This window comes from Scyliorhinus torazame, chromosome 19, assembly GCF_047496885.1.
Source record: "Scyliorhinus torazame isolate Kashiwa2021f chromosome 19, sScyTor2.1, whole genome shotgun sequence".
NCBI lineage: Eukaryota > Metazoa > Chordata > Chondrichthyes > Carcharhiniformes > Scyliorhinidae > Scyliorhinus > Scyliorhinus torazame.
In genome coordinates this window covers 35,906,069-35,919,559 of record NC_092725.1, presented here as the reverse complement: position 1 = coordinate 35,919,559, position 13,491 = coordinate 35,906,069, and the positions used below count along the sequence as shown (strand labels likewise).

The window sequence follows — 13,491 nt, the reverse complement described above, 5'->3', positions numbered from 1 at the left end:
GTGGTGACGTTCCATCGCTACAGGGACAGAGAGATGGTCCTGAGCTGGGCCAAGAAGGCACGGAGTAGCAAATGGGAGAATGCGGTGATTCGTGTGTATCAGGACTGGAGTGCGGAGGTGGCGAGAAGGAGGGCGAGCTTTAACCGGGCCAAGGCGGTGCTCCATAGGAAGAAAATTAAATTTGGGATGCTGCAGCCGGCGCGACTGTGGGTCACACATCAGGGCAAGCACCACTACTTTGAGACGGCGGAGGAGGCAGGGACATTTATCCAAGAAGAGAAACTGGACTAGATTTGAGAGTTTGATGTTTGGAGAGAAGCAGCGAGGTGGTGGTACAGAAATGTAAAGTGGGGAAAGGAAAGGGCTACTGTACAGCAATGTTGGACGGGGAATTTTTCTCCCCCCGATGGCGGGGTCACGAAGAAATGTGGGCGCCGGTGGGAAAAGGGACAGGGAAGGGGAATGAGGGAACTGCGCCATAGGGGCCGGGCCGAGAGGAAAGCGCGAGTATTTTCCCGCGCTATGGAAATTATAGCGGGAAAACGGGCGCAGGAAGGAAGGGAGCCCCACACGCACGGAGGTCAAAGAGTGAACGGGGGAAGCCGAGGTCAGCCAGAGTAAGCTGACTTCCGGAAGCAATATGGGGGGAGTAATCAAGCTAGAGGGGCATCTCGTGGGGGGGGGATCAACTGGGTTACTGCTGCTGAGTGCAAGGGGGAGCTGGTAAGAGATGAGGTGGTCGGGGCGGGAAGGCACTACCTGGGGGACAGACGGGTGCGTGGGACCTGGATGAGGAGATGGCCTAAAAAAGGGGATGGCTAGTTGACGAGGGGGGGGGGGTGAATGGCCCCCCAATCCGGCTGATCACGTGGAATGTGAGAGGCTTAAATGGGCCGATTAAGAGGACACGGGTGTTTGCGCACTTAAAGAGACTGAAGGCGGACGTAGTCATGCTCCAGGAGACGCACCTGAAGTTGGCGGATCAGGTTAGACTAAGAAACGGATGGGTGGGACAGGTATTCCACTCAGGGTTGGATGTGAAAAACAGAGGGGTGGCAATATTGGTGGGGAAACGTGTATCATTCAAGACTAAGAACATAGTGGTGGACAGTGGGGGCAGATATGTGATGGCGAGTGGCAGACTGCAGGGCGAGGCTATTGTGCTGGTGAATGTATATGCCCCGAATTGGGATGACGCGGGATTCATGAAGCGAATGCTGGGATGTATCCCAGACCTGGAGGTGGGAAATTTGATAATGGGGGGGGACTTTAACACAGTGCTGGATCCAGGGCTAGACCGGTCCAGATCCAGGACCGGGAGAAGGCCGGCAGCGACCAAGGTGCTTAAGGGATTTATGGAACAAATGGGGGGAGTGGATCCATGGAGATTCGCCAGGCCAATGGCTAAAGAGTTCTCTTTCTTCTCCCACGTCCATAAGGTATACTCCCGGATAGACTTTTTCGTTTTGGGAAGGGCACTGATCCCGAAAATGGCAGGAACGGAGTACTCGGCCATAGCCGTTTCAGACCACGCCCCGCATTAGGTGGATCTGGAACTAGGAGAGGAAAGGGAGCAGCGCCCACTCTGGCAACTAGATATGGGACTACTGGCGGACGAGGGGGTCTGTGGAAGGGTGAGGGGGTGTATTGAGCGATACCTGGAGGTCAACGACGATGGGGAGGTTCAGGTGGGGGTAGTATGGGAAGCGCTGAAGGCAGTGTTTAGAGGAGAGCTGATCTCCATTAGACCCCACAAGGGGAAACAAGAGGGCAAAGAAAGAGAGAGATTAGTGGGGGAAATTTTGAGGGTGGATAAAAAATATGCGGAGGCCCCAGACAAAGGGCTATACAGAGGAAGACGAAGACTACAGACGGAGTTTGACCTGCTGACCACGGGAAAGGCAGAGGCACAGTGGAGGAAGGCACAGGGGATGCAATACGAGTATGGGGAAAAGGCAAGCCGGCAGCTAGCCCAACAACCTCGGAAGAGGATGGCGAGAGAGATCGGGGGAGTTAGGGACGAAACGGGAAATTTGGAGCAGAGAGCAGGGAAAGTGAACGAGGTGTTCAAGACCTTTTACGAGAGGCTATACAAGTCCCAACCCCCGGGGGAAAAGAAGGAATACTACACTTTCTGGACCAGCTAAGGTTCCCGAAGGTGAAGGGGCAGGAGGTGGCAGGTCTGGGGCGCCAATCGAGGTGGATGAGGTGATTAAAGGACTGGGGAACATGCAGGCAGGGAAGGCCCCGGGACCAGACGGGTTTCCGGTGGAATTCTACAGGAAGTATATGGATCTGTTGGCCCCGCTTTTGGCGAGAACCATTAATGAGGCTAAGGAAAGGGGGATGCTACCCCCGACAACGTCGGAGGCGACGATATCGCTAATTCTGAAACCAGATAAAGACCCGCTGCAATGCGGGTCATCCAGGCCTATCTCACTCCTAAATGTAGATGCCAAACTGCTGGCCAAAGTGATGGCGACAAGGATAGAGGATTGTGTCCCAGGGGTGGTACATGACGATCAGACAGGGTTTGTAAAGGGGAGACAACTGAATGTTAATGTACGAAGGTTGCTGGGGGTGATGATGACGCCCCCTCCGGAGGGGGAGGCAGAGATAGAATTTTATAGAATTTTACAGTGCAGAAGGAGGCCATTCGGCCCATCGAGTCTGCACGGGCTCTTGGAAAGAGCACCCTACCCAAGGTCAACACCTCCACCCTATCCCCATAACCCAGTAACCCAGTAACCCCACCCAACACTAAGGACAATTTTGGACACTAAGGGCAATTTATCATGGCCAATCCACCTAACCTGCACATCTTTGGACTGTGGGAGGAAACCGGAGCACCCGGAGGAAACCCACGCACACACGGGGAGGATGTGCAGACTCCGCACCGACAGTGACCGAAGCCGGAGTCGAACCTGGGACACTGGAGCTGTGAAGCAATTGTGCTATCCACAAGGCTACCGTGCTGCCCCAAGATAGTGGCGGCGATGGATGCAGAGAAGGCATTCGATAGGGTGGAGTGGGACTATCTGTGGGAGGTGCTGAAGAGGTTTGGGTTCGGTGAGGGGTTTATTAGTTGGGTCAGACTCATATATGGGGCCCCGATGGCAAGCATAGTTACAAACCGGCAAAGGTCGGGATATTTTCGGCTACATAGGGGTACAAGACAAGGGTGTCCCCTGTCCCTGTTACTGTTCGCGTTGGCAATTGAACCACTGGCCATAGCGCTGAAGGGTTCTAAGAAGTGGAGGGGGATGCTTAGAGGGGGAGAGGAACACCGGGTGTCGCTCTACGCAGATGATCTACTGCTATATGTTGTGGACCTGGTAGAGGGGATGCCAGAGGTAATGCAGATACTTAGGGAGTTTGGAGAGTTCTCGGGATACAAACTAAATATGGGGAAGAGCGAGCTTTTTGTAATGCACCCCGGGGAACAGGGCAGGGGGATAGATGCTCTGCCGCTGAGGAGAGTGGTAAGGAACTTCCGATACCTGGGGATCCAGGTGGCCAGGAACTGGGGAACCCTGCATAGACTTAACCTGACGCGACTGGTGGAGCAGATGGAGGAGGACTTTAATAGGTGGGATATGGTGCCGCTGTCGCTGGCGGGCAGAGTGCAGGCAGTTAAAATGGTGGTCCTCCCGAGGTTTCTTTTCGTGTTTCAGTGCCTCCCCATTCTGATCACAAAGGCCTTTTTAAAAAAAATAGATAGGAGCATTATGAGCTTTGTGTGGGCGGGAAAGACCCCGAGAGTAAAGAGGGGGCTCCTGCAGCGCAGTACGGACAGAGGGGGACTGGCGCTGCCGAGTCTGAGCGACTACTATTGGGCCGCCAATGTGTCGATGGTCTGTAAGTGGATGAGGGAGGAAGAGGGAGCAGCGTGGAAGAGGCTGGAGATGGCGTCCTGTAAGGGAACGAGCCTAAAAGGGCTGGCGACGGCGCCGCTCCCGTTCTCCCCGAAAAGGTACACCACAAACCCAGTGGTGGTGGCAACTATGAGGATCTGGGGGCAGTGGAGGCGACACAGGGGAGTGACGGGTGCCTTTGTGTGGTCCCCGATAAGGAATAACCACAGGTTTGTCCCAGGGAGGATGGATGGGGGGTTCCAGTATTGGCAGCGAGCAGGAATTAGGAAGCTGAGGGACCTGTTTATAGAAGGGACGTTTGCAAGTCTGGGAGTGCTAGAAGAAAAATATAAGTTGCCCCCAGGGAACGCCTTCCGATATATGCAAGTGAGGGCATTTACGAGGCAACAGGTGAGGGAATTTCCGCAGCTCCCGACGCAGGGGATCCAAGATAGAATGATTTTGGGGGCATGGGTTGGAGAGGGCAAAGTGTCCAAAATATACCGGGAAATGAGGGACGAGGAGGAGGCGATGATAGAGGAGCTGAAAGGAAAATGGGAAGAAGAGCTGGGGGAAGAGATCGAGGAGGGGCTATGGGCGGATGCCCTAAGTCGGGTAAATTCCTCGTCCTCGTGTGCCAGGCTTAGCCTGATTCAATTTAAGGTTCTACACAGAGCACATATGACGGGAGCAAGACTGAGCAGGTTTTTCGGAGTCGAGGACAGATGTGGGAGGTGCTCAGGAGGCTCGGCGAACCACACACACATGTTTTGGTCATGTCCGGCACTGCATGAGTTCTGGGGGTGTGTGGCAAGGGTAATTTCAAAGGTGGTGAAGGTCCAGGTCAAGCCAGGCTGGGGGTTAGCTGTATTTGGGGTTGCAGAAGAACCGGGAGTGCAGGAGGCAAAAGAGGCCGACATTTTGGCCTTTGCGTCCCGAGTAGCCCGGCGTAGGATTTTACTCATGTGGAAGGAAGCGAAGCCCCCGGGCGTGGAGGCCTGGATAAACGACATGGCAGGGTTCATAAGATTGGAACGAATAAAATTTGCGTTGAGAGGATCGGCTCAGGGGTTCTCCAGGCGGTGGCAACCGTTCCTTGACTATCTCGCAGAACGATAATGAAAAGATAGAAATGACAGCAGCAGCAACCCAGGGGGGAGGACGGGAGGGGAGGAGCACTATTTTGTGTTTTTGCTATTTGTTTTTCTCTTCTAGTTTTTTGTTGTAAGCTCACTATATTATTTCAATAATGTTTAATGTATAATCCCTTGTTGAGTTGTAAAAACGGAAAAATTTTTGTTTGAAAAATTTCAATAAAATATATTTTAAAAAAAAGAAAACAAAAGGTCAAAAAAGTAAAATAATGGATGGGGGTGACAGCCCCTGATGGGGCACTGTAACAAAGTTAGCATAGAATCCCGGCAGTGCAGAGGAGGCCATGCGGCCCATTGACCCTTCAAATGAGCACTCTAACAATTTACACTCCCTAGTCCACCTCACCCTATCCCCAGAACCTAACCTGTGCATCACTGGACATTAAGGGACAATTTAACATGGGCAATCCACCTAACCCGCACACCTTTGGACTATGGGAGGAAACTGGAGCACCTGGAGGAAACGCACACAGACACGGTAAGAAGGTACAATCTCCACACAGACAGAGGGCGGAATTGAACCCAGATCCCTGGTGCTGTGAGGCAGCAATGCTAACCACTGTGTCACCATGCCATCTTATTTATATGTGCTCAAAGTAATTATTTAAAGAATAACCTTCATCTCTGTATCCTAAAAATATAATTGACAGCCTGTTTCTATAACAGTCTGTTGAACTGATACATCAGGAATTACCTGCAGATAGATATTAGATAGTGATTCTGAAGTGGAATATCACATGTTGTCATCACATATCGGAGTGATACAAAGAACAAAGAACAAAGAAAATTACAGCACAGGAACAGGCCCTTCGGCCCTCCCAGCCTGCGCCGATCCAGAACCTTTATCTAAACCCGTCGCCTATTTTCCAAGGATCTACTTCCCTCTGTTCCCCGCCCGTTCAGATATATGTCTAGATGCATCTTAAATGATGCTATCGTGCCCGCCTCTACCACCTCCGCTGGCAAAGCGTTCCAGGCACCTGCCACCCTCTGCGTAAAAAACTTTCCACGCACATCTTACGTACATAAAAAGCAAGAGGGTAGCCAGGGAAAGGGTTGGCCCACTGAAGGATAGGCAAGGGAATCTATGTGTGGAGCCAGAAGAAATGGGTGAGGTACTAAATGAATACTTTACATCAGTATTCACCAAAGAGAAGGAATTGGTGGATGTTGAGTCTGGAGAAGGGGTGTGTAGATAGCCTGGGTCACATTGAGATCCAAAAAGACGAAGTGTTGGGCGTCTTGAAAAATATTAAGGTAGATAAGTCCCCAGGGCCTGATGTGATCTACCCCAGAATACTGAAGGAGGCTAGAGAGGAAATTGCTGAGGCCTTGACGGTAATCTTTGGATCCTCACTGGCTTCAGGTGATGTCCCGGAGGACTGGAGAAGAGCAAATGTTGTTCCTTTGTTTAAAAAGGGTAGCAAGGATAATGCAGGGAACTACAGGCCGGTGAGCCTTTCGTCAGTGGTAGGGAAATTACTGGAGAGAATTCTTTGAGACAGGATCTATTCCCATTTGGAAGCAAATGGACGTATTAGCGAAAGGCAGCATGGTTTTGTGAAGGGGAGGTCATGTCTCACTAACTTGATAGAGTTTTTCGAAGAGGTCACAAAGATGATTGATGCAGGTAGGGCAGGGGATGTTGTCAATATGGACTTCAGTCAGGCCTTTGACAAGGTCCCTCGTGGTAGACTGGTACAAAAGGTGAAGTCACACGGGATCAGGGGTGAGCTGGCAAGTTGTATACAGAACTGGTTAGGTCATAGAAGGCAGAGAGTAGCAATGGAAGGGTGCGTTTCTAATTGGAGTGCTGTGACTAGTGGTGTTCCGCAGGGTTCAGTGCTGGGACCTTTGCTGTTTGTAGTATATATAAATGATTTGGAGGAAAATTTAACTGGTCTGATTAGTAAGTTTGCAGACGACACAAAGGTTGGTGGAATTGCGGATAGCTATGAGGACTGTCAGTGGCTAAAGCAGGATTTGGATCGTTTGGAGACTTGGGCAGAGAGATGGCAGATGGAGTTTAATCCAGACAAATGTGAGGTAATGCATTTTGGAAGGTCTAATGCAGGTAGGGAATATACAGTGAATGGTAGAACCCTCAAGAGTATTGAAAGTCAGAAAACAATCCGAATCTACTCAACCTTTCTTCATAGCTAGCACCCTCCATACCAGGCAACATCCTGGTGAACCTCCTCTGCACCCTCTCTAAAGCATCCACATCCTTCTAGTAATGTGGCTACCAGAACTGCACGCAGTATTCCAAATGTGGCCTAACCAAAGTCCTATACAACTGTAACATGACCTGCCGACTCTTGTACTCAATACCCCGTCTGATGAAGGCAAGCATGCTGTATGTCTTCTTGACCACTATCGACCTGCATTGCCACTTTTAGGGTACAGTGGACCTGAACTCCCAGATCTCTCTGTACATCAATTTTCCCCAGGACTCTTCCATTGACCGTACAGTCCGCTCTTGAATTGGATCTTCCAAAATGCGTCACCTCGCATTTGCCTGGATTGAACTCCATCTGCCATTTCTCTGCCCAACTCTCCAATCTATCTATATTTTGCTGTGTTCTCTGACAGTCCCCCTCGCTATCTGCAACTCCACCAATCTTAGTATCATCTGAAATCTTGCTAATCAGACCACCTTTACCTTCGTCCAGATCATTTATGTATATCACAAACAACAGTGGTCCGAGCACAGATCCCTGTGGAACACCACTAGTCACCTTTCTCCATTTTGAGAGACTCCCTTCCACCACTACTCTCTGTTTCCTGTTGCCCAGCCAGTTCTTTATCCATCTAGCTAGTACACCCTGAACCCATGCGACTTCACTTTTTCCATCAACCTGCCATGGGAAACTTTATCAAATGCCTTACTGAAGTCCATGTATATGACATCTACAGCTCTTCTCTCATCAATTAACTTTGTCACTTCCTCAAAGAATTCTATTAGGTTTGTAAGACATGACCTTCCCTGCACAAAACCATGCTGCCTATCATTGATAAGTCTATTTTCTTCCAAATATGAATAGATCCTATCCCTCATATCTTCTCCAACAATTTGCCAACCACTGACGTCAAGCTCACTGGTCTATAATTCCCTGGATTATCCCTGCTACCCTTCTTAAACAAAGGGACAACATTAGCAATTCTCCAGTCCTCCGGGACCTCACCCGTGCTCAAGGATGCTGCAAAGATATCTGTTAAGGCCCCAGCTATTTCGTCCCTCGCCTCCCTCAGTAACCTGGGATAGATCCCATCCGGACCTGGGGACTTGTCCACCTTAATGCCTTTTAGAATATCCAAAACGTCCCCCTTCCTTATGCCGACTTGACCTCGAGTATTTAAACATCCATCCCTAGCCTCAACATCCATCATGTCCCTCTCCTTGGTGAATACCGATGCAAAGTACTCATTAAGAATCTCACCCATTTCCTCTGACTCCACGCATAAATTCCCTCTTTTGTCTTTGAGTGGGCCAATCCTTTCTCTAGTTACCCTCTTGCTCCTTATATACGAATAAAAGGCTTTGGGATTTTCCTTAACCCTGTTAGCCAAAGATATTTCATGACTCCTTTTAGCCCTCTTTATTGCGCATTTGAGATTTGTCCTACTTTCCCGATATTCCTCCAAAGATTCATCAGTTTTAAGTCGCCTAGATCTTATGTATGCTTCCTTTTTCATCTTAGCTAGTCTCACAATTCCACCCGTCATCCATGGTTCCCTAATCTTGCCCTTTCTATCCCTCATTTTCACAGGGACATGTCTGTCCTGCACTCTAATCAACCTTTCCTTAAAAGACTCCCACATTTCAAATGTGGATTTACCCTTAAACAGCTGCTCCCAATCTACATTCCCTAGCTCCTGCCGAATTTTGTTATACTTCGCCTTTCCGCAATTTAGCACTCTTTCTTTAGGACCACTCTCGTCTTTGTCCATGAGTATTCTAAAACTTACGGAATTGTGATCGCAATTCCCAAAGTAATCACCGACTGAAACTTCAACCACCTGGCCGGGATCATTCCCCAATACCAGCTCCAGTATGGCTCCTTCCCGAGTTGGACATACTGCTCTAAAAAACTCTCCTGGATGCTCTTTACAAATTCTGCTCCATCTACGCCTCCAACTCTACATGAGTCCCATTCAATGTTGGGGAAGTTAAAATCTCCCATCACGACCACCCTATTGCTCCTACATTTTTCGATAATCTGTCTACATATCTGTACCTCTACTTCACGCTCGCTTTTGGGAGGCCTGTAGTAAAGTCCCAACAATGTTACTGCACCCTTCCTATTTCTTAGCTCTACCCATATTGCCTCAGTGCTCGAATCCTCCATAGTGCCCTCCACAATCACAGCTGTGATATCATCTCTGACCAGTAATGCAACTTGTCCAACCCTTTTACCTCCCTCTCTATCCCTCCTGAAGCATCTGTACCCTGGGATATTTAGTTGCCAATCTTGCCCTTCCCTCAACCAAGTCTCAGTAATACCAATAACAGCATATTCCCAGGTACTAATCCAAACCCTAAATTCATCTGCCTTACCTGCTACACTTCTCACATTAAAACAAATGCACCTCAGACCACCTGTCCCTTTGCATTCATCATCTCTTCCCTGACTACTCTTCCCCTTAGTCACAATGAGTTTATTTAGTACCTTACTGGCTTTAGTTGCTGCCTCTTTACTGACCTCTAACTTCCTCATCTGGTTCCCATCCCCCTGCCACATTAGTTTAAATCCTCCCCAACAGTGTTCGCAAAAGCACCCCCTAGGACATTGGTTCCAGTCCTGCCTAGGTGTAGACCATCCGATTTGTAATGGCCACCAGAACCGGTTCCAGTGTCCCAAAAATCTGAACCCCTCCCCTCCTGCACCATCTCTAAAGCCATGTATTCATTCTGACTTTTCTTGAATTACTACTCTGACTGTCTCGTGGCACTGGTAGCAATCCTGAGATTACTCCCTTTGAGGTCGTAATTTTTAACTTATCTCCTAACTCCCTAAATTCTGATTGTAGGACCTCATCCCATTTTTTACCTATATCGTTGGTGCCTATATGCACCACGACAACTGGCTGTTCACCCTCCCCCTTCAGTATGTCCTGCAGCCGATCTGAGACATCCCTGACCAGTGCACCCGCGAGGCAACATGCCATTTGGGAGTCTCGTTTTCGACCACAGAAATGCCTGTCTACTCCCCTTACGATTGAATCCCCTATGACTATAGCCCTGCCAGTCTTTTTCCCGCCCTTCTTTGCAGCAGAGCCACCACGGTGCCATGAGCCTGGCTACTACTGCCTTCCCCTGGTGAGTCATCTCCCCCAACAGTATCCAAATGGTATACCTGTTTTGGAGGGAGATGATCGCAGGGGACACCTGCACTGCCCTCCTGCTCTTTCTCTCACCCTGTCACCCAGTCCCTGTCTCCCTCCCCAATCCTAATCTGCGGTGTGACCAACTCACTTAACGTGCTATCCATGACCTCCTCAGCATCGCAGATGCTCCAAAGGGAGTCCATCCGCAGCTCCAGAGCCGTCATGTGGTCTAACAGGAGCTGCAGCTGGACACAGTTCCCGCACATGAAGGAGTCAGGGGCATCGGCCGCGTCCCTGAACTCCCACATTGAGCATGAGGAGCATAACACGGGTCTGGGATCTCCTGCCATTTTTACACTTTACCTTAACTGATTACAAATATAATATCAAATAAGGAATAAGTGAAAGGAATAAAGATTTTACTTACCAATCACGATAATTACCAACACACGAAGAGTTAAATTTCACCCAGCTACTGCTAATTGGAGCACTTACCTTACCAGCCAATCAGGTCACTGCTTTGCTGTGATGTCTCTCTTCAAATTTATCCCCAAAGACTCTGTGGCGGCTGTTTAAGCAGCTAGTTTAAATACTCACCGCTCGACTCTGTAGCTCCGCCCACTCTTACAGCTGGATCCGCGAAGCAGCTAGTTTAAATACTCACCGCTCGACTCTGTAGCTCCGCCCACTCTTACAGCTGGATCCGCGAAGCAGCTAGTTTAAATACTCATCGAACGACTCTGTCGCTCCACCCACTCCAACAGCTGAATTCCCGCCGAAAAGCAATGCTAAATTGTTCTGCTAAATTCAACATTTGCATAATGAAAGTTAGAAATTGATTTTAATATTGAGGTTTCTTCTCTGACAGGAGTTGTTCATCAAGTTTATTATTGGCCTAATCTGGAGCAGCAAGAAGCTGATGATAATGAAGATGCTTTGGATAATGCTAATAAAGTTAATCGATTGTTTTGTGGCGCTAAAGTCAGTGCAGAAATGTATATACCACTCCTGGACTTAGAAACGGTTGAAAAAAGAATTTCACCCAAAATCAGATTGATACCTTCAACAAAACCCAGAAAATACAAGTCAATTTTTGATTCAACTAATCTAACAAAAATTCTAGAAGCTCTGCAATTACTTCATATAAAAAAGAAAGATTACAAAGCAACCTTCAGAAAACAATTGGAGACTGCTTATAAGTGCCTTGATACATTGCAAAACAGCACTGTTGGAAACTTCAAAAAGAAATCGGCAGAAAACCCTGAAGGTCAGGATGGCAGGAATTTACATGAACTGTCAAACAGCACTGATGGTAATTTGGGAATAAATAATTCCAGTTTGGATGCAGAGATGGAGAAGAGGGACTTACATGCCTTACAACTGTGCTTCCTACTGGCTGCAAGATCAGGTAAGAAAATTAACACCAGCTCATAGAACAGAATGCCCAATGTCGAGGTGCAGCTCCAACATCTGAAGCTGAGGTGGAGGCAGCCTGCAGACTGATCTGCGCTGTAGACTGATGATTTTGACTGGTGTCTTCTGGTGACCTAGGCTGGAGGTTCCCAGCCTTCTAAGACCAGCCCACACAGCCTGACCTGCTGGAGGCAACTGGATCACTGGCATTGGGGAAGGTGGAACGGCAGGGCACCCTTAGAGCATCCTGGGATGAAGCCTCTAGGTGTCTGGCTGGCATGTCTCCTCTCACTGGGTGATCATTGTCACCTCCCTGACTCCTTGAAGAGAAGGGGGACCTAAAGAGTGGTGGAGTTGCCCCATCCCTCTCTTACCTTGCCACTGTTGCACTGTCTCCATGGCCGAAATGACAGGTCCAAGCACATATCTGACAGCAACTGTGTGTTTTGCTCGACCTGGGACTCCAAGGTGGCTGCCACCCTTTTCAGAGAGGTAGCCAAGCGCTTGCATGTCAGAATCACAACGGTAGATAGAACATGGACAGACTGCTCAACCTTTGGTCCAATTAGTGCATGACCTCTGGCATCTCAGCCTGATGTTCTCCTGCCTGTCTCTGCATGTCTGTATCTCTTATGGCCAAGTCCAGAGGGCATGGGCCTCAATAGAGGCTTGGCGTCCAGCAGTTTCTAAGTGTCAGTGACCTCAGCTGTCACAAGCCTACCCTAGATGAGATGAGCACAGTAAGAAGTCTTACAACAACAGGTTAAAGTCCAACAGGTTTGTTTCAAACACTAGCTTTCGGAGCACTGCTCCTTCCTCAGGTGAATGAAGAGGTAGATTCCAGAAACATATATATAGACAAATTCAAAGATGCAAGACAATGCTTAAAATGCGAGCATTTGCAGTTAATTAAGTGTTTACAGATCCAGAGATAGGGGTAACCCCAGGTTAAAGAGGTGCGAATTGTCTCAAGTCAGGACAGTTGGTAGGATTTTGCAAGCCCAAGCCAGATGGTGAGGGATGAATGCGATATGAATCCCACGTCCCGGTTGAGGCCACACTCATGTGTGCGGAACTTGGCTATAAGCTTCTGCTCGGCGATTCTGCGTTGTCGCACGTCCTGAAGGCCGCCTTGGAGAATGCTTACCCGGAGATCACAGATTCAGCAATGCCCTTGACTGCTGAAGTGTTCCCCGACTGGAAGGGAACATTCCTGCCTGGCGATTGTCGCACAATGTCCGTTCATTCGTTGTCTCAGCGTCTGCATGGTCTCGCCAATGTACCACGCTTCAGGACATCCTTTCCTGCAGCGTATGAGGTAGACAATGTTGGCCAAGTCGCACAAGTATGCACCACTTACCTGGTGGGTGGTGTTATCACATGTAATGGTGGTATCCATGTCGATGATCTGGCACGTCTTGCAGAGATTGCCATGGCAGGGTTGTGTGGTGTCGTGGTCGCTGTTCTGAAGGCTGGGCAGTTTGCTGCAAACAATGGTTTGTTTGAGGTTGCGGGGTTGTTTGAAGGCAAGTAGTGGGGGTATGGGGATGACCTTGGCAAGATGTTCATCTTCATCGATGACGTGTTGAAGGTTGCGAAGAAGATGTCATAGTTTCTCTGCTCCGGGAAAGTACTGGACGACAAAGGGTATTCTGTCGGTTGTGTCCCGTGTTTGTCTTCTGAGGAGGTCGGTGCGTTTTTTTGCTGTGGCGCGTTGGAACTGTCGATTGATGAGTTGAGCG

At 49.1% G+C, this 13,491-nt stretch overlaps 1 protein-coding gene across 1 annotated transcript in view; it reads left to right on the top strand.

The window, feature by feature from the left end:
- Positions 1-13,491, top strand: part of LOC140396657 (uncharacterized) — a 178,127-nt gene that overhangs the window by 94,838 nt on the left and 69,798 nt on the right. The window contains exon 11 of the mRNA XM_072485452.1: positions 11,205-11,744. Within this exon, the coding sequence (XP_072341553.1) occupies positions 11,205-11,744 (540 nt within the window). The remainder of the gene's footprint in view (positions 1-11,204; positions 11,745-13,491) is intronic.